General features: G+C 40.7%; 1 protein-coding gene and 1 long non-coding RNA gene across 2 annotated transcripts in view; one reads left to right on the top strand and one right to left on the bottom strand.

Annotated features, from left to right (window-relative positions):
- The window catches only part of HEATR1 (HEAT repeat containing 1), a 36325-nt gene extending 26170 nt beyond the window's left edge, over nucleotides 1–10155 (bottom strand). Inside the window, exons 1-11 of the mRNA XM_064648742.1 lie at nucleotides 10077–10155; nucleotides 9682–9860; nucleotides 7468–7684; nucleotides 6764–6905; nucleotides 6133–6234; nucleotides 5080–5220; nucleotides 4303–4514; nucleotides 2941–3074; nucleotides 2001–2109; nucleotides 1540–1650; nucleotides 987–1104 (exon numbers count right to left, since the gene is read on the bottom strand). Coding sequence (XP_064504812.1) covers nucleotides 987–1104; nucleotides 1540–1650; nucleotides 2001–2109; nucleotides 2941–3074; nucleotides 4303–4514; nucleotides 5080–5220; nucleotides 6133–6234; nucleotides 6764–6905; nucleotides 7468–7684; nucleotides 9682–9860; nucleotides 10077–10153 — 1542 coding nt within the window. The 5' untranslated portion in view covers nucleotides 10154–10155. The remainder of the gene's footprint in view (nucleotides 1–986; nucleotides 1105–1539; nucleotides 1651–2000; nucleotides 2110–2940; nucleotides 3075–4302; nucleotides 4515–5079; nucleotides 5221–6132; nucleotides 6235–6763; nucleotides 6906–7467; nucleotides 7685–9681; nucleotides 9861–10076) is intronic.
- Nucleotides 10156–10159: 4 nt separating this feature from the next.
- LOC135411328 (uncharacterized) lies at nucleotides 10160–14482 on the top strand. Its single transcript, XR_010429098.1, has 3 exons — nucleotides 10160–10652; nucleotides 13205–13268; nucleotides 13790–14482. It is a non-coding gene; the product is annotated as an uncharacterized LOC135411328 (long non-coding RNA).
- The last annotated feature ends 6693 nt before the right edge of the window (nucleotides 14483–21175 follow it).

The following is a 21175-nucleotide window of genomic DNA, read 5'->3' as shown; positions in this document are numbered from 1 at the left end:
AAAGCATTACACTTATCTAAGGATTCTGAGAAAGCTCTAGTGACAATGTCAGTGTGACAGAGTACAGACAGAAACTGTTAAAAAGGCATCCCTGCCAATACAATTGTGTGCACTTATCTCAGGAACCTTAAAAGCTGGAAGAGTCATATGCCTATGTTCTGCATGCCTTGGTTTTCAGTTAATCCACTTGTTATTCAGCCACAGAATCTGTGCCTTTGTTAAATCAGTATAAAAATACATGAAGCACTTCTTTAGGTAGTTTTTCATATTTTCCTAAGTGCTTTCAGTCTTTCAATCACTGCAAACAACAGCCATAATACTAATCATCTCTTAATGAATTTCTTGGACAGATCTGTTGCAGTCATGGCTATTCTGTGTTAGGCTGAGTTTCAGTTGCTCTTCAGAAATGGAAGAACTATGTAGTCACTCTATTCTTCCATGTTACTGACTCTAAACATTCATAAAATCAACGCAAGGAAAAGACCAAGCCACCTTCTCTCAACAGTGACAAAGTTCTCAGCTTTACCAAAACAAACACCTCTAACACTGACAACATCTTTAAGATGAGGCCTCGCTGGGCACTACTGTGTTGTCACTAATGACCATTTCAATAGATGTAGTGGTCATGTTCCTAAGGAAAAAAATTATTGATAGCAATTGGAGCAGGTGGAAATGTATAAATTTTAACCATGAAAAAAAAGCTCATGCTCGTGACTGCTCATGATAAACACAAACTTAGCTTTTGATTTTACCACAGTTTTGACTAATTCCCTCATCCCCAAAATCACCTCTAAGCAAGTTAGTTGTTTTTGTTTGGGTTTTGGTTTTTCGGGGTTGTTGTGGGTTTTTTTTCATTTTTTTTCCTTGTGGGAATGGTAGAGGTTTTGTTTATATAGAAGAATAGAGAGCAGAACATTACAAAAAATCAGCCTTCTGCCTTCTGACTGTATAACCAGATAAGAGCTAGGATCTGAGCTTCTACCTACCTTATATTTTCCACAGCTTAATGAAAGAGAAATAAATTGATGAAAAAGATTTTGTTCAGCCTCATCTGTGCAATCTTCCAGGTGCTTCTCCAACACAGAGTCTAAGGCTTTAGGATACCTGCCAAAAGACAAAACCATCAACATTTGCCATGGAGGATGACAGAAGAACATATATTTACAGCAGAAATATAGGGGAATACAAGGAAACAATGCACCTGCACTCATCTAAACCAGATATTTTAAGTAGCTTTGCAAAGAAAATCAACCATTATGTTGTAACACAGATGAATTGCAGACCATTAGGTCAAATAATGAGCAGAGCAGGTCATGCTACACAGCGAACAGCTTTACAAAGCCAGTAGGTCTGTGTCCATGTATTACAGTGATAACAAAATACATGGGGACAGATAAGTAAAATAAAATTTGGACAAAGATTAGGAGTCATTTATTAATTCTCTATCTATTTTGTCAAGAATACTGGGCTTATGACCCCCACTAAGCTGACATAACCACTCTACAGATTGTGGGTCTGTAATAGACAAATGGAACTTACTTTCTCTCAAAAAGTCTGATAAGAGGAAGAATCTTTTGATTGAGTGCAGCCATTTTGGTGGGATTAGATTCAACCTCTGTACCACAGGAGATAAACTCTTCAAGAAACTTTCTAAAATTACAAACAAAAGGAAAAGTCACCACATTTTGCATAGTACAGTTTTCATTACTGTTATAAAGCACAGTGCTGAACAGGTTAGGATTAATATGCAATACTTATTGCAAGTACAGATTTGCTCCTAGCCTGAAGTTTCACTCTGTCCCACAAGGACTCCCACAAGTGCTAAAAGCATAGTTCTTCTGGGTTACCGAATGTTTAAGTTGCAAAATTCAGGTTTGGAGCTAACTTATGAACTCAGAAAAACATGCTCATATAATGCTAACGCCACTGTCAGGAATTAGCTGATATTAAACCAGAACTGACTGCAGTACTGCGTAAAAAAATAACTGAAGTTAACTCACGAAGCTAGCAGGCAATCTAAATCGTTTTCCAGTGGTAAACTCTCAAGAATAGCTTGGAGGTGCCTGATGTAAATGTCATTTTCTGTCTCTTCAGATTCTTCTTGTTCCTCTAAGGACAAAGCACAACCACAAAAGATGAACAACAGTTCGAGAATAACGCCTTCGTACTGCTTAAAGCTAACAGCTTGTACAGGCATCACATCTGGTGAACCAAGCACACAACCTGAAGACCACAAAGTTCATTGATTAATAGCAGTAACTCTCCATGAGCTACTAGAAATGCTTTATATCAATGCCATTAAAATGCCAGAGGTTGGATTGCTACCAATAAATTCAAGTATACTTTGGAAGATTCCAGATCTCCTACTACAATCTGTGCCAGCAACTCTCTACAACATTCTCTTGTGTCAATCTGGATCTTTTTAACAAAATAGTTTTCCCAATTGATTCAGCAGTTACAAGGCCACAGTGCAAACAGTGCAGACTCACCAGTGCAGACACAGGCTACTACTGCATGCCAGTCAGCCTTGCTGTCCCAGACTGCTCCCAGGCACATTGAATTCATTAGATAAAAATAGATCTTGACTAATTAAACTACATATGGAGTACATGTAATCTACCTAAGAAAGATTTGGCAGTACTACAGTACATCTCTCTAAGAGTCAGAAACTTCATACATCAAAATTAAGTTACTGCCGAAATACTGCAAATCAACATCTAAGTCAAAGCAATATAGGTATAATAATGCCTAAAATAGCCTCCTCTCTAGGGCCTAGACAAACAAAAAGCAAAAAAACACACAAAAGCTCAATCAGGTCTTCACATGTATTGGCACAGTTTTAATGGAAGAAGCAACTAAAATTACACAGCTGTGACATTTACCACAGCTATCTATCCTTAAGACTAAACAAAGTTTTAAAAAGAACATGTGCTAACTTACCTGTATCACTTTTCACGACAGCACGAACAAGGTGAGGCAACAGGTAACGCAGAAGAGGAGATATATCATATCCTGCTGACAGGCCTTGCAAAAGCACTACGAGTTCTGGGATCTTGCACAGATAATTAAACGGCCTGCACAATGGAACAAAGGGGGGGAAAAAAGTACGTATACTCATCTGGGTTACCAACACTCTCAAAACCATGCAGACCTCCTGAGGATTTGATTTTCAGCATCAGGTAACAGCCTCATCATAAAAAAATGCTGAAAAGATTCAAAGGGTTCCACTTACTAACTGCCAAAGGTTTATTGGCATATTTAATATCCAAGAAGAAAACAGGGTACTGCCAGTCATCTTGAGCGAAGCTGCTGCGATGGTACCTATGTTTTCTGGAAAGTTGCTGGTATGAGAAAAAAATACTTGTATGGACTGCAGGAAGAGAGAGCCTCACACTGCAAGGAGCATATCTATCACCCAGCAGCAGCAAAGGGAAGGGATGAGAAGTAATAGCTCAATGACAAATCCTCAGAGTAGAAGCAATTTCCCTTCCTGCTAATACAAAGTCATCTTGTCTCCTTTTGCACCCACTTGACTGAATGCTGCATAATCTATCTAACATGCCTCTCCTTCGTTCCCCACACCTTAGCTTTTAACCTGTTTTCCTCTACTATGACAGTGTTTAAGTATCTTGAAGGTAATCGCTTCACATATCCCTAATAAGATTTTTTCTATTGGAATATCCATGCTAACCTCTCTGCTCAAGCCAGCAAACTCCCTGTAACATGTAGGACTTCCATGACTGTGTGCAACTGCATGTTAACAGCACTAGCTAGCTGTGTCAGGGCAGTGCAGACAGATCGATGGGAATGTACCTACTACATGTACCTGACCTGTGAGACCAAAGAAGTGGTGGTGTAGAAGCACTTATGCTTCAAGGTGTTCAACTACAGGAACTCAAAGCCCTTCCATTGAAGGGATAGAACTTTTTTCCAAGCTATTCAAATAAGCTCCAATGTGCACTACCATTATTATGCTGGCTTCTCTTCTGGGATTCTCACTTTCCAGAAAACCTCTTACTTGACAGGGTTTAGTTTTGTATGTTGACAGCAATATTTTACTAGGGGAAGTGGCAGCAGAAGGACCAAAAGATGACAGACTCACACCACTGAGACTCCTTAGCTGTAGAGGGCATACAAATTTTTAGAGTAAGCCAAAGGAATTTTCAAACCCTTTGAAATGTAAACTACCAAAATTTCTCACAGGGAAGTATTCCTTTAATGATGAGCATATACAAAATTCAAATCATCAAAGCGCAGTCTGGGAATTTAAAAAGTGGGAAAACTGAATTCATGTAGACTTACTTTTTCCCAAGTTTATCTCCTTTCTGAGTTTGTAGAAGTAGGTTCAAGCAAGCCAGCCCATCCCTGACTAATGAGGGTACTTTAGATAATGTCTTGCTTATCTGTAACATCAGGGAATGCACCAATGAAGTCTCCACTGTCACTTTTACTGTTATCTGGCAGATTATCATGTATGTTGCAGCTCTGTAATCCTGTACAGAGGATTTCAATCCCTATACAAAGAGATAAAGGTGAATTTTTAACACAGAATAACACAAAAGAGTACATTAGCATAAAAACAATTTGTATTCCGACATGCATGGAATTGCACTGTCTTTGTCTCCATGCATTAACATCTAAAGGATTTATAAACTCAACTTTCAAGATGAAAAAGTTATCATGCAGGGTGTACGGATAAAGAAGACACATTTATTAACTGCTGCTCTATTCATTAACAAAGTTCCTGGAGGAAAGAGGATATTAAAGCTGGCTGTCCACCCTTACTCCATTTCCTCAAGGTTTAGCAAGATAAATTTCAAAGAAAAAGATGTTCATCCAAACTGTGTATCCATTTCTCACAGCTCCATTCCTCATGCAGAGTGGGAAACAGAGTTCTCATTTGAGGTGTGAAAAAACATTATTTCTCATAGACCCTCACCTGCCTGATGTTTCAAAGCAGTTTAAGAGTAGTACAATGCATACCACACAGAATGTCCCTCTTCAATGTCATCTGCAGATGCATGTCTGCAGCTCACAGTACACTTCATCACTCAGGAAGGAAAACAAAGCTTCACGTACCTTTTGGATGTAAGGGAGCAGCATAGAGACTATAGTGTCTGTTATCTTCTCTGCAGCTCCAAGAGCTGATACAATGGTGGAAGCATAAAACACAAGAAGAACTCTCAATTGAGCTGAGCTGCCAGGACACTCTGAAAAGACCTGGATCACAGAAAAAAAATGGTTGTTCAGACATCATGGAAAGTGCAAATGCACATATGGCTTCCCCCAAAACCACCAAAACCTCAGAACTCCAGCCTGTAAGCTCTACCAGCTCACACTGGCACAACTTAAGTCATCACCTCCTGCCATCAGCAGCCCTCACCAGAGGTTACTGCTCCTCCTCGCAGACAAGGCAGAAGGAAATGGGTGCAATTCCTAATGCACTTAATCAGAATAAGTAACCTAAATCACTTGTGATTTTGGTGTAACACTCAAGGCTCAGGACTGGACAGCCAAGAAGCTAAACTGCATATGTTTAACACCTCCTACTATATCTGTGAACAAACCCTGTTATTGCATGTGCTTTGCTTAGTTTGATGGTACACACATTCTCTAAATAATTGGAACTATTGTACATCTTACCCTTCTGAAACTATAGAACTAATCCTTCATTTGACATTTACTGAAAAAAACAAATAAATTTGCTCACCTTCTAACATTCTCAATTTTAAGTTCTCATTAAATATTTGAAGACGTATGTTTAAAACACCCACAACAAGCTCCATAAGAGATATGGAAATTTAAAGCACAGTTACAAACTAATAGCAGGAACGAGTTTATAAAAGACATTAAGGCAATGAAGTACTTTGAGGCAATACAGTATCTTTAAGTCATAAAGTATTGCCAAATTGTTTTGTCATGGCTCATTGGTTCTCAGCCACTTCCTTACAAGAACTTTTGATAGATCGTCATCTACACAAATAATAAGAAATCTTATAGTGTTTACTAATAACTGATTCCTTTTACTGTTTGATATGTAATTCAAAACATTAATAAACAACATATTACTATAAAATTATGGGGAAAAACAAGTGACAACAAACAAACAACATTCTACAATAAATGAACAACCTTCACAGATTTTGCCACCAGCCTGCAGATGAAATCCATGAAATTCAAGTCTTTGTAGCAGTGTGTAATGAGTGTACCCCTTGCCAGTGGGACTCCAGGTTTCTTTACATGTCGAAAAAAGTAAAATTAGAACACTCAGAGTGAAGTGAAACACAAAGCGAAGCATACGAAGTAAAAATTACTATTACATTAATCCTATTGATTGGTTAACACCATTTGAATTGAAATAAGTAATGGAAATCCACATATTGCTCTGGAATTCTTTGTATCTACATTAAGACAGACAATGAAGAGCATTACATATAACCTATATCCAAATAAACATCAATTTTAGTAATCATATCTTCCTAGCAGTAGTAAATACTTGCACCTTAAAAGCATACTTTAACTTAGCCAAAACAAAGAATAATTACAATTGAAGCTTTTTAATATGAACTTTAGCTTTAAAGAAAGATAGCAGAAAAAACACATGGGCATCAAGGCTCCATTCCTATAATTAAATCTTTTAGTACAGTTTTACAACTAACCACATAAACAGGTGGACCATATTCACAAGCCTAGTAAAAAAGTCAAGATATTATTAATAAAGATCCTCAGGCTTCTCCCAACTTGCACCTGTTAAATACTTTACCCTTATTGGATCCATCCAATGCCACTTATGAGTTGGGCTTTTTATATTTAAAAGCTGAATAACTTTCACAAATAGATTAGTCTCATGATATGGCAGAACACAACCAATCAAACTGTCTTCATTGTAGAGATGAATATGAAATCTAAGGAAAAAAACATACATATACAGTTAAACAGTATCTGGAAGTCAAAAAAAACCTCATCCACATTCTTCTTAGAACACCTTGTTTACTAGCTTTTAAGCAAGACCTGACAGGACTGTTACACTGACTCAGACCTATGGTCCACCTACAGTCCAGAATCCTAAGGTGGCCGGTGGCCTGTATGTGCTAGAGAAAAGAAACAATGCTACCTTTTTTTTTTCCTCACTCTCAACAATTTTAGGTCCTTATAGGACTTAAGATTATTCTAGTTTCTTCTGCATAGATTTCAATATCAAACCAGATGTTACCATAATCAAGTATGAATTTCAGTATAATACATGTACAAAAAACCTCTGATCCAAAGGCTGTATCAACAAAATCACCCACTCTTTCATGACAAGAAGCATTATACTTTCTGCATCTGGATAGGTTAATTTATACAACATCACTTCACAAAATACATAGTTTGTTTCTTCTTCACACCTTCCTACATAACTTTGAAATGATAATAGGGTTCATGGTTCACAATTAATATTGACATGCAGGATATTCAGTGGGTTACCTGTGAATCAGCCATTCAAGGCACTTCTGGGCTGGCTTAAGCATAAAGTAAGGGGACAGGTGAATCAGGAACAATGAAATATTCTTATTCAGCTGCTGATTTACGGCTTTAGTCTGAACACTGCGTTCAAGGCCTTTGGATGTGGAACTAAACAAACTTGACTGGAACTCTTCAAAAGAAGGATCAATCCCCATCAGCTCTTCTAAGCCAGTGCATCCTGTAGAAAAAAAATATGGAGGAATGCCTTAAAGACAACAGTTTTATTCACCAGTCCTACCCATCTATCTCCTCAATGGCATATCCAGCTTTTTCGCTATATGGATATATGTCATTCTCACCAAGCAAACCAAAACAAACAGTAAACAGGTCTAAGACCAAAACTTTTTATGTATTTGAAAGTATTCCTTAACTGACAAAGAAAAAAAGCATTAAGAACTATCAGTGGAGCGCTCTTGCAGCAGTGAAGGCCAGCAGCATCCTGGGCTGTGCTGGAGAGAGCACAGCCAGCAGGTTGAAGGTGGGGGGAACTGTCCCTTCCATTTGTGAGATTGCATCTGGAGTATTGCGTTCAATTTTGAGCTTATCAGCAGAAGAAAAACATTCCCATATGGATGCGAGTTCAGCAGAGGAACACTGAGTGGTCAAGGGACTGGAAAACAACATACAAGGAAAATGATGAACGGGGTTTTTTCAGCCTGGAGAAGGCAATCCAAAGGAAATCTTCCTGCTCTCTGCAACTAATTAACGGGATATAGTACAGGTTATCAGGAAGATGGAGATAGACTTTTCAGAGATACACAATGGAAGGATGGGAGGCAGCAGCCGCAAGCTGGAACATAAGAAGTTCAAAGCCAATGTAGAGATTTTTTTTTTTTAACGCTGGAGTGATCAAACACTGGATTGGAGGTCCAACACTGGATCAGAGACCATAAAACCACCATCTTCCAACTCAGCCAAGCACAGAGTTGAGCAAACTGTGCTAACTAGCCCTGTGCTCAGTTGGGCTACCGAGTGACCTTCAAAGGTCTTTTCCAGACAAGATTATTCTATGATTTTATATGGGTGAAGAAAGCAAAGGTACATCTGTGAATAAACTAAAATACAATATTCCATGTACACCACTGAAGAACCAGTGGAATTATTTCTCTATTTTACACAAGCTTGTAAATATTAATGCCTTTCACAAAGCAGGCAACTTGAGCTGAAATAAAAAAAAAAACAGGCAGCTGGTTGAAACATGGAAGAAAGAAATCATTATATGCAATAGTTCTATAGTTTCTTAAGAAACTAAAAAACCCACTCTGTGTTGCATCAAAGGGCTATATCTCTCTCTCTACACCTTGTTACTTAAAAGCGATACATGGTATCAATCTGCCAGGTTTCAGAAAACAGCTTTCTTATTTAAGAAGCATCACATTCTTGGGCAAAATTTTATGCAAAAATGGAAAGAGACAAGCACAAAGGATTTGAGGTGTGCCAATACAGCAATGGCTTTTGACACTTTACATTATTTGTGGCCATGATGTTACCCAAGAGCAGTGCATCAGCATGTTTCCATGAAATCACAGAATGTGGGTTGGAAGGGACCTTGGGAAGATTCCTAGACCAAGGCAGTGCTCAAAACAGGGTTAGCCTTGAAAGCAGACCAGGCTGCTCCGGGCATTATCCAGTTAGGGTTTTCAAAAGCACAATTTCCCTGGACAATCTGGTAAACTGCCTGACTGCCCCAACAGTGAAAGGCTTTTCCTTCTATCCAGTTTGACCTTTTCTATTCTTTCAACTTGTGCCCATTGTGTCCTGTCCTCCAGCCATACATTCCCTGGACAGTCTGGCCCATCTTCTTGGAACGTTCTCATAGGTATTGTCAGGTTGCTATGAGACCTATCAAAGCCTTCTCTTTTCCAGACTGAATGAGATCAGAGACATTCCTCCCAGCAACCTTCCCTTATCGGGCAAATTCTCCAGCCCCTGAGCACCCTGGGGGTCCCTGACTCTTCCCCATCACCTTACCCTTCATGTGCCTAGAAATGCGCCCTAAGAGGGCATGCTTTATGATTCTACAATAGACTGGAGTGATGCTGGCTACCCTGCAGTTTCTTGAATTGTTCATTGGGCCCTTTTGACTATGGGCTGCCTTTCCTATTTATGTTTCTCCAGCTGTTTTTTTGGATAGATTATTTCTAAAACCATCGGCATCTAAGCAGCCAAACTCACCGATTGCAAAAAACGTGTCCCTGTCAATGGTAGCGGCTTCCTTGCCGGTGAAGAGCAGCGATGCCACCTCGCTGCGGTCCAGGAGGCTGGGATCGGTCTGGGGAAGCGCCAGCCGCTTCAGCTGCTCCGCGAGGGACGTCATGGCTTCGCGCTTCGGGGAAAGGAGCCTCCACAGAAAACTGGGGAAAGGAAACCACAGCAGGCCGGCCGATGAGGCAGCTGCACGCAGACATGCTGCCTCTGCCGCCCATTCCCGCTCTCGGCGCAGGCCCCGCCGCCCCTCGGGGCGCGCACATGTGGGGCCGGGCCGGGCCCAGGGAAGCGGGGGCTTGGCAGTCCACAGGGACACGTCCCGCGGGAACCCGTGTCCCGGTCCCGGTCCCCGCCACACTCACCTGGCCGCGCGCCGCTCCCGGCCGGCCACACGTGGGCTGCGCGCGCCGCTCACCCGGAAGCGGCTCCTCCCGAGCATCGGGAAGTTCCCGCCCCACCGGCGGAGAGCGGGATCCGCCCCCAGCCCCGGCCGCGCAGCGCTCCGGGAGCGGCTGAAAGCGGCTCGGAGGGAAAGGCTTTGGGGTGCCCGTGGAGAGCAACTGGACATGAGCCAGCAGTGTGCCCGGGGGGGCCAGAAGGCCAATGGCATCCTGGCCTTAGCAGGAATAGTGTGGCCAGCAGGACAAGGGAAGGGATTCTGCCCCTCTGTTCTGCACTGGTGTGAGTACACACCTGCAGACCTGTGTCCAGTTCTGGACCCCTCAGTTCAAGAAAGACATTGAGGTGCTGAAGCTTGTCCAGAGAAGGACAGTGGATATGGGGAAGGGTCTGGAATACAAGTGTAAGAGGAGCAGCTGAGGGAGCTCGAGGTGTTTAGCCTGGAGAAAAGGAGGCTCAGGGGAGACCTTACCTGAAAGGAGATTGTACTGAGGTGGGTGTCGGCCTCTTCTCCCATGCAACAACCGACAGGGTGAAAGGTAATGGCCTCAAGTTATGCCAGGAGTGGTTTAGATTGGATATTAGGAAAAATTGTTTTACTGGAAGGGCGGTCAGGCATTGGAATGGGCTGCCCAGGGAAGTGGTGGAGTCACCATCCCTGGAGGTGACCACTGTTTAGTGGTAGACTTGGAAGTGCAAGTGGGTGGACACAATGATCTTAGAGGTCTTTTCCAACCTAAAGGATTCTATAGTTCCACTGAGCATGTGCCACCTCCATGAATGGCCATGCCGGCATGTGGCTGGTCTCCATGAGGGAAGTGGCTGTTGTGGCAGTTGTGGATGGTTTCACGCATCCGCGCAGATGCCTCGGAGTGCAGCGTCCCTGGGGAATCATCATGCAGGTGTGGGGCAGGGGCCAGACTGCCTGCATTGAGGAAGCAACCAGTCCAGGCACGAGTCAAGGTGTGAGGGCACACAGCAACTATGGATCGATGGAGACACCTCAGTGATGTGTCTGTTGCAAGGCTTGTAGCTGACTTTGTGCTGAGCCCTGCAAGGCAACAGCCCGGGCTGTGTGTGGGGAGCCACTAAACAGGATTAGCATCTATTCATAGAGAAGAGATGCAACAACTAGAACAACTAGAGTTCTGGGATTTTTCCATGTCTGGAGTGAGTGATGCTACAGGAAGTGCAGGATTCCTATGAGCAAAAGGTCTTGAAAGCTATAGTAGTGTGTATGGGCTAGATCCCAACTGCAGAACCACAGAATGGTGTAGGTTGGAAGAAGCCTCTGAAAGTCATCTGATCTAGCCCCAGAGCAGGGCCAGCTTACAGCAGGTTGCTTAGACCTTAGTCTCATTGTGTTTGGAGTATCTCCAAGGATGGAAATTCTACAGCTTCACTGCGCCTCTTATTCAAGGATCGATTACCCTCAGATTAAAAAGAAATTTCTAATATTAAAAACCTGTTATTTTTCTGATTGTTCTAATACTTGAGATACTGACCATCTAGCAAATGAGATTACTAGGGATGGTACAAACCAAAAGGCCAGGAAGACAGTAAAAAAATAGTGAAAAAAAAAAACAAACAAAAAAGGTAGTAAAAAACCCCAGCTCTTTTTCACATTGGCTATGGTTTCTGTGCATCTTTTTCCTTCATGAAGCCTTCATGTGACCTTATTTTTAGCATAGTTTAAACCTGCCTAAATATGCAAGTTTCCATGCCTAAAAATACCAAACATTAAAATATGTAGAAAATATGAAAAGTGCAGAAATCTGTTTCTAAAAAAAGGAAAACTAGCAACTTTTTTTTAGCAATGTGATTCATTATTTAAGTACTCTACCCAGAATGATAAACTAGAAGTTGTAAATGCTGAAATGTGTTCAGGTTTTCTGGTACTCCTATCCCACTCTATTCTCTCCAGTGGAGCATTGCAAAAAAGAGGTTTTATACCTTTGTGCTTTCTGTTTCATGCTTGTTTGGTTTCAGAGTAAAGCCAGGATTCCCTTTGGAGGTTAATTGGAGGAACAGAGGTACCTTCTTTAGGTGGAAAAATATTTGTTCTGGATTTAATTATAAAAAAGTGTTTCCTGGGAAAAATGTAAAACCAGAGATTCTGTTAGGAAATATGCTTAGTTGATATTGTATTATCCAGTGTTGAAGCTGAATATCAGGGAGATTTGTTCCATGGTGGACTACAAAGAGATGCTTCTCTGAAATGAAATTCAAGCCTGTTTCAACCAGTTCCTTTAGCTTGTCATCACATAGATGATCTGTGTGGGTGGAATTCTTGTAGCCACACTACAGCTGAGATCACCTGTGCTGATGGCTGCTACTAAACTGTGTTTGACATATATTGTCTGTTCAAAAATCTTACAGTCTTAGAATATAAATTGTCATATGCTAACTTTTATTTGGGAAAAAGTGTTCAGTTTCAAGCATTTCCTGTAAGTCTATTCACTAGTAAGCATTGGCGTGCTTGAAAAGATTTAATTGAGAAAGGCAAACACTATTAAACTTTTAATCTTCTTTACATCTGAGTAAATTTGTGGTACTGCTGGTGCAAATATAATTGATGTCTTTAAATAGTTAAAGGTCTAGTCTTTATACTCCTTTTCTTCCAAGTCAATTCACCAGGTGTGTATATATAGAGCTACATCTGCCTTGGTAAGTAATGCAACCCAGTAGGAGAAGATTTGTAGAATGAAGTGGTGATGAGGAGCCCCCCATCACACTGAGCATTTCAGAGATTTTATGCAGACCAGAACTTGTTCTGCCATGTAGGCCAAATTCCCATTAGCTGTGCTCCCAGAATGAATCTTTCTGGTTTGGTTTCATTTGCAGGCAACAGATGGGGAGGAATTTTATTTAAAGAGGAAAAGGAAATCACTTCTGATACCAAAAATAGAATGTTCAGTAGCATTCAATTGTAATATATCAGAATGAAGATAAGGGGTTGAGTACTACCTGTGCAATTTACTGTTTTCATACGAAGTTAGAGGGTGCTTTACTAAGTACTCTTAAATGATTATTAATTAATTTACTAATATGATGTTTCTCTTTCCTTCTTGCACCACATTCTGTAATCTAGTTATGATTAACAGTTCTGAAGGAGACAGAAGAGAACCGCCTTCCCTGCGCTTTACCACCATTTGGTAAGTACCCTGACATTTCTCCATGCCATTTCTAAGTGGAAATGTGACAGTGCTTGGCATCCAAAATATGATCTGATTGCAGCATACCGAAGTAATATTACAACCTTTCTAGGGTATGCAAGGGAGATCATCATTTTCTTAGAGTGTTTCAAGTTCTCTAACTTTTTAAGCAAAAGTAGGTGTTAACAGATATGTGTTTTTAATGTGGGTATATGTATGTGAAGTGAACTGTAAGCCAATCTGTGTTCCAGAGCAGTGGCTTGAACATCTTGTTCACCCAAGGTAATCTTATTGTCAAGCAATATATTGTGTTTTGCTGTTGGTTGTAGGAGGCATTCCAAAGTTCTGTAGTTGTGGGGGCTGTGCAGTTAAACCTGCTACTCTGAGCTAATCTGTGTCCTTTGTTCTTAATTCAGAACACATCTGTGGTCTCTGAATTTATAGAATTACTGTAATAATAATGAAGAACAGTGCTTTATTCTGTACTTTAAGGCTGCATTAATGTATTTTTCTGTTTTCAGTTCTTTCTGCACTTTGTGACAATGCAGCAGTCACCCTTCACCTGTGGGCATTGTGAAATGATGAGGCAGTATCCTTCTGTGGAGTACACATTGATAAGGCCTTGAGACCATTATTCCCTTGGCTAAGCTTTTGTTAGAAGCAAAGAGATAGGAGCCATTTTGTCATATAGCAGTGCAAATACGTAAAATGAGAGAGTTAAGGCTTTTTTTTCCCTGTATGCCCTTTTTCCCCTAAGGGCTCAATCTTTTCATGCTTGCATCAGTGAAACTCAGGAGTAATTCTGATGAGGTCTGTGAAGCTGTAAGAGTGCACAGCTGATGTAACTGGAGGCGGACACAATCAAGCATAATCCATAGAATCACAAAAGTATTTGGGTTGGAAGGAACCTTAAAGATCATCCAGTTCCAATCCCCCATTCTAATATCCCCCTGGGCTGGGACACCTCCCACTAGACCAGGCTGCTCGGAGCCCCATCCAACATGGCCTTGAATACTGTCAAGGCTGGGACATCCACCACTTCTCTGGGGAACCTGTTCCAGTGCCTCACCACCCTCACAGTAAAGAATTTCTTCCTCAAATCTAATCTAAACCTAATCTTTTTTCAGTTTGAAGCCATTCCCGCTTGTCCTATCATTACAGTTCCTGATGGAAAGTCCCTCTCTAACTTTCTTGTAGACCCTCATCAGATACTGGAAGGTCTCCTCCACGCAACCTTCTCTTCTCTAGGCTGAACAACCCCAACCTTCTCAACCTGTTTTCATAGGGATGGTGCTCCAGTCCCCTTATCAACTTGGTGGCCCTCCTCTGGACTTGCTTCAACAGTTCCATGTCCTTCTTGTGTTGGGGACACCAGAACTGTATGCAGTACTCCAGGCAGTGTCTCTTAAGAGCAGTGTAGAGAGGGAGAATCACCTCCTTCAATAGTGCACGTTGCCAGCTCATGTTGAATTTTCTGTCAACAATCACCATTCGGTGGTGGTTGAGGCTACAGAGAATTGTAGTTCTTGCTGCTGAAACAGAACTGAAGGGAGAATCACTCTTCAGTTGAACTGAAGGGCTGGAAGAACCTTCCTTGCTAGGCAGTGTATCCAGCACATCGAGTTACTGACCACTGTGGCAGGCAGTGTCGTGTTTTCCTGGCTTGTCTTGGAAAATATTTTGCAACTTCCCCCAGACATAAATTCTGGTGTGTAGCTGCATTCCAGATCTAATAATAAACAGAAACCCTCTGGATGGGCTAACGGAAAGCTATTTTGGGAAATTTACTATATTAAAGGCTTTCTGATATGGTAACATAGACTAGGGGCTTTTGATCAAAATTGTTGTAAAGGAAGCTTTTAAATATATGTTCTAGATAAGGAGAAATAAATCCCAAATAAACAAACTAGCTTCAGCTACACACATGCAAAGAAAGCATCATCTTGAAAAGGGTATGCAATAGTCATCCTTGTAAATCCATTTGTAATCTACTTGAGGCAGGTCTAGTTTATTTATCCCAGAAGCATCAGAAAGAGGAAAGAAGACAAATGGAGATGGTGAAAAACAGAAGAAAAAAAGCAATCCTTTCAGTGCTGAGCTACTTGATGAACTGTGGTTTTTTTTTTTTTATTGTGTAAAAACTCAGCTAGGAAGTTGGATTTTAACAACTGCACAATAGTTGCAATGAAAAATAGGAAAATTTCTCTCGTGTGAATGTGATGTGAGTGTGATAGTCTTTTGTCACACTTTGGTATTTCTTAGGCTGGGGAACACAATACTGTGTGTATAAGTTGGCTGTTTGTTATTACAAAAGAGTACCTGTGCCAGGCAATCTGCTGAGAGAGTAGGTGTCATAGATCTACTGTGTGGTAGCTGTGAGTCACATTGTTTAATGCATTGGGAGAACTTGGTAATCGGAGTGTAGCAATGGGGCCATTGGGAGCTGGGATGTAATGTGCAGTAAGGAGAGTGTTGTGTACCAGACATGTCTCATCATTCATAACAGGGCTGTAAACAGTAAAAGAGACAATAAACTGAAGGATGGGAAGAAGTGATCAATAGGGAACATGCTTAACACAGCATACTTTCCTTACTGCAGCATACTCTGTCTTGCTGTCACTTCCCTCAATTGCCTGTTACTCAAACCACTGACAGGCGTTGGAGAAGCAGCAGATCTCACATGGTGCAGCTACCCATTCCTGACCTGCAGCTGTTCAAACCTCTATTTGCTTGTCAGCCAGCCGTTTGCTGGGTCTTTTTTGAAATGCTAAGATGAATCACAGCTCTTTCCCTAAAGAAGAAATAGTGTCATTCCTATCCAGATGCACTGAATACAAATTTCAGTCTTTCCCCAGGCTGGCCCTTGAAGCCTGTGCTGCTGTCATTTCTTCATTTGCCCCAGTCACTGCCAGTCCATGGGCCTTTTCTGCAGCTGGTGAATATGTGGTTTGAACTGGAATAGGCTCACATATATATACTGCCTGAAAACTGTATGATCACATACAGTAGCAGAGAGGAAATATTTATCTCCCAGTTTTGCTGTTCAATTATATTCAGTTACGTATTTTTATTTATTCACTTTATAAAGTTTATTTATTTTCCATATTTTTTTTGTGTAGTGATGAGTTAACCATTCATGTAATGCCTAGCACAGTGCCCTGTGAACAGAACATTTTTTTAATGTATGTGTATATATATATGTATGAATATATATATGAGATATTAATATTATAATATTTTAAACATATTAAAGAGTCAGAGCGTGCTTTTCTGTGATACTGAATCATACAGAGTATCTGCAGTCACAAAAATCCCCTGATTTTTTCCCTGCATTTCACTGGTATTTTAAAAAGTGTTTTGCTTTTGTATTTGCTTTCATTGTGGATTGGAAACTCTTTGTGCAGTTATGTGTTGTGGGAATTCTTGGGGGGAAAACCCCTGGTATTAGAAGAAATAGTGTGTTTGATTTCGATGGCGAGGGCATGCCTCTGAGTTTTACTAATAAGCCTAGATCTCCAGATTTTCTGATTTACTAGAGGCCTCATGTTTTTAGACTTAAAATAGTGGCCCTGCTGTCTCTGTGCCTTGCACCCTTGCATAAAGTAGTCTTGACAACTGGCAATGTTCTAGATAACAGCTAATAACTCTTACATTGTGCATGCTAGTGACTTAAGGGAGTTCTCTGTAGAGAAAGAACTTGAGCGAGACTTAGAGATCCAGTGACACCAGAGGCAATTCCTCGGACACACAGAAAGGAGGGTGCTATTTCTATATTTCCACAGAATGCTCAACAAGCACTTGGTATAGTGGGTAGGAAGGCAGCCTGGACTTGAGCATGTAGTAGAGGAGAGTGTGTAGCACTAAGAATCAGGTGCTTCTGCCACTGATGCTGATACATTTCTTTTCAGTAATCCTGGTGGCCAGAGACAAAACGCTGCTGCAGTGCTCTCAAGTACTGCACAGGAGAGGTTACACTTCAAAATCTTTCTCACTTTACTTATGGTAGGATCCCTTGGGTTTGTGTTTCCTGCCAGTTCTCACCAGTATGGTGACATATGTGCCTGGTTTTATTCTGTAGAGGGGCAACAAAACATTTTAAACAATTTATGACTAATCTAAAAAATGTGTCTAGTCTGTCTGTGTCACTGTAACACGTTTAAAGAATCGTGTGTGTGAACTGCAACAAACAGATCTGAGATGCAAAACATGATATTCTTTCTTGAGCAGAAGCTGTAGTGGTTTGGGAACTGCTAGGCTGCTCTGGAAACCTTTAGTGCTTTCCTTAACATTGCATATGAACTGTCTCCCAATTCAGACCCCATTTATAATTACTTAATTTATACTTTATTTATTATTAGTTGTAGTGCAGTTATCTTAAAAGAACATCACAATCACAAGTTAATTAATGGTTGACTATGGTAGAGTTAAGTTTTCCCAGCTCTTTTGCATATATCACAATGCAGAATTTAATTGTATAGTCACAAACTATTTTTTTTCCAGAAATTGTGCTTTGTTCAGTGTACTGCACAAGCAGTGCACAACAGCATTATGCTTTCTCTTCTTTATTCAATGAAGGTCTGCTGCACTCAGTTTAAGCATGTTCCCAGCTACATAATTTAAGATTTTCAGCTCTGGTCATCACAGTGTTTGTACTTGTCTTCAAGTATTCCAAATATATCTGGTATTTGATTTTTACACTCTTCCTTATACTTCACAGTATTAGTATTATTTCTGGTCTATAGAAAGAAAACTGAGGCACATTCTCCAAACTGTACATAGTTGTGTTTCCCCATCCAGTGGATAGTTTTAGGATAATAAATGCTGGTACTAAGGAAGTATCTTTTCCCTTAAGTGCTTTACAGAGTACAATTACATACTGCATTTTTCCCCACTGAGTAAAGCTGATGTTTTGAACCTTTTGACCCAGCAGAATCCTATTTTTGTCTGGTATTTCCATCATGCATTGTTTTAAACACTCTCTCCTGCAATTGAAAGTGCATTCTATGACCCTCCTGACCCCCACCACTGGTACTTTAACAGTAAAAAAATCAAGCCCTACAAATTTAGGGCCTGATCTTCCATATATCATCTGTGTGCCAGGTTCACCTATGGAAGTGGTATAAGGGGAATTGCTGAGCTATGGGGAGCAAATGAAAAAGTGCCGTGGTATTCTAGAAGCACACTCATAACAATCTGATCTGCCGTAGAGAAGTTGAAGATATATTTGAATCCATCCATGTGAACTGCCAAATAAGCTTTCTGCTGAATGCTTTTATCAGGGGAAGATGTGTTCAGATTGTATCTACTGAAAAAAGAATTTAGGAGTTTATATAAATACATGTGGAGCCTTACAGCCTATAGAGGTAGGTTCACCTTTGTTGCTGTCTCCACCTCCAACAACTGTTGTCCATATGAACTGGAAAATTACCTAGATCAGCTTCTGGCTTAAAAAAAACTTGTAACCTCTTGATTTTGGTTCAGTTATGAAAATCTGGAAGATTACCACTATTTCAGATTTAACTATGGAACACAACAGAGGTCTGGACGGCCCATTTGCATAGGTCTACTGCATTTATCCTATGGAATAATTAGTTTCAAAGTGAAGAAATGTTTAAATGCCCTTCTGTCCTACTTTGCTTATGCTAAGCTGAACTTAGGCAGGAAGAGAGGTGAGCCAGTTAAGAAACAAAGGACTTGTCTACATTCAGAGGGATTGAAAATAAGTAGGAGCCTTCACCATGAGTAAGTTATTGATGGTAGATCTCAAGAGCAACTAGTCTCATACTGGAAAGTGTGTTGTGTAAAACTGATGCTCATTTCTCCTGATATAAGAATATGTCTGATGTTAGTGAGAAGGATCACAGTTGAAGGGAACATTGTCTTCAGAACAGGAATTGGAAAATACAGGCCTTGTTGCTTTCATGTTAGGCATGGCAGGAACATTGCTCATTTTCTCAGTGCTGGTTCTTAATACAGCCGAGTGTCAGAGTAAAGCTTTGTTGGACAGGATGTAAAGACAAGAGTTCTGGAGAAGAAAAACTTGTGCAATACATGTATAAAGAACATATTATCCCTGTTTGGCAGTAATTCAGGTTGTGCCTAATGCTGCTGTATACAGGGATGAATTTGCTGCTTTTACTAATCTTTGTATCACTCCTGTGAAATGAATATTAAGTAGCTGGTGTTCATTTTTACACACTGGCAATTTGTTCAACCAGGTTACCTTCCTGAGTAACTTTAATCTTATAGATATTAGTGGTATTACATTGGTGTATCTGGAAAGAGAAATGAGGGCATCGAGACTGCAACTGTCAAAGGTCATTCAGTCAACCTGTACAAATGCTGAGTTTAGAACACAGCAGCATTGGATATCCAGTGCCCATATCCTGTGCCCATAATCTCAGCCTCATACCTCAGTGATTTCAAACCTGCCATGTCTCGTCTGTGCCTCTTGGATAATTATTGTCTGGAAACTCTGACTTAGTTGACGATATTTGTTTCTAGATAAATAAAGGCATGTTGTCTTTGCATTCCTTATCTCACCTCTCCCCCCACTCCCCCTTTTCTCATTGTGACCAAAACTGTTACTGAATACTGTGGTGTTTTTTTAGACAAAAAAGTCACAGGCTGACCTACTAGGGGATTTTCTTAACTGGTTGCACTCATGAAGTATAAATTGTATAATCAGTTGCAGCTTTCACATTGCCCTACTCACACAGTTTCTTCCTTGCTTAGTATCTCTGTGGGATAAATCTAAGCCAGCATAAAATAGGAACACAGCCAGGATTCGCAGAACACATGATTTGTGAATGTTTCTTCAGAAGATTTGTAATAGGCTGTGCTATACCCCTAGTCCTGCCCCTTGCATTCTCGTCACCGAACCATTTTTAAAATCCTGGATCTGTCTCACCATTTTTTCCGACCTTATGCCAGCACTATTTGTAGTTTCCCCACCTGTTACTGGATGTATTGCCTTGTAGCTCACTGCATATTGCTCTACAACTTCAGTGTGCCAACAGACTGACTAAAGTTCTGTATATAAATTACAATATACTTCTCCCAGTTTTTCATTTGCACATTTCTAATCTGTGCAAAGCATCTATCAAAACTTCTAATATTATTTAGTCCATGATCTGTTCTGTCTTTGTGAGTTGCACTTACCCAGACAAGAACCATTAAACCAAAAAGGCACCCTCAAGAGGCTAGCTCAAGGGATAAGGCAGTTCAAGTGTAGTGGTTCCTTCTTAAAAAATAAATTGAAATACGTCAGAATGTGAGGTTTGAGAGCTCTTCTGATCCATGGAAGGTATGACCTTGTGTAGCGCTGCCTGGTAGTCACCATGGCTTGAGGGTTTGCCCTGCTTCATTACATCTTTCAGCACTCACATTGCAGTCTGATTGTTATTATGTATCACAGTACTGCCTGGTGATACTGTGGCAGAGACTAGATGTTGAATGTTTCCTGCGGCTCTCTGCCTTGAACCTTGTCTGAGAGCGGGGACCATCCACAGTGCAGGATGCAAAGCTGCAAGCGCGGCCTACAAAGAGTAGGAACACCCCTCCAAGGGTATAAGGGACCCTGAATGCCTGAGCAAGCCTGACATACTAGGATAATGCTAAATATTTTTGGGTGCAGGCTACACACAGACTGGAGAGAGAAACATGGAGGTGAAGGGTGTTTGGTAGGTAAAGCATGCTATAATCATCGTTGTTGTGTAGGCTCCTCAGGGCTTTTAGTCAGACAAAGCATCTACTCCAGAGAATTTATGTTCTAGGTGGACATTAAGGACCAAAGGAAGCATTGCTCACACTGTTTCAGAGATGGGACAGTGCAGCACAACAAGCTTGTTTCTCTCAGTGAGAGTAGTCTAACAAGCCAACACTTAGCTTTTGGGGAAAATTTTATC

This window comes from Pseudopipra pipra, chromosome 3 (genome assembly GCF_036250125.1).
Source record: "Pseudopipra pipra isolate bDixPip1 chromosome 3, bDixPip1.hap1, whole genome shotgun sequence".
Taxonomy (NCBI): domain Eukaryota; kingdom Metazoa; phylum Chordata; class Aves; order Passeriformes; family Pipridae; genus Pseudopipra; species Pseudopipra pipra.
The sequence above is the reverse complement of the archived record's forward strand: the minus strand, read 5'-3'. Positions and strand labels throughout refer to the sequence as shown.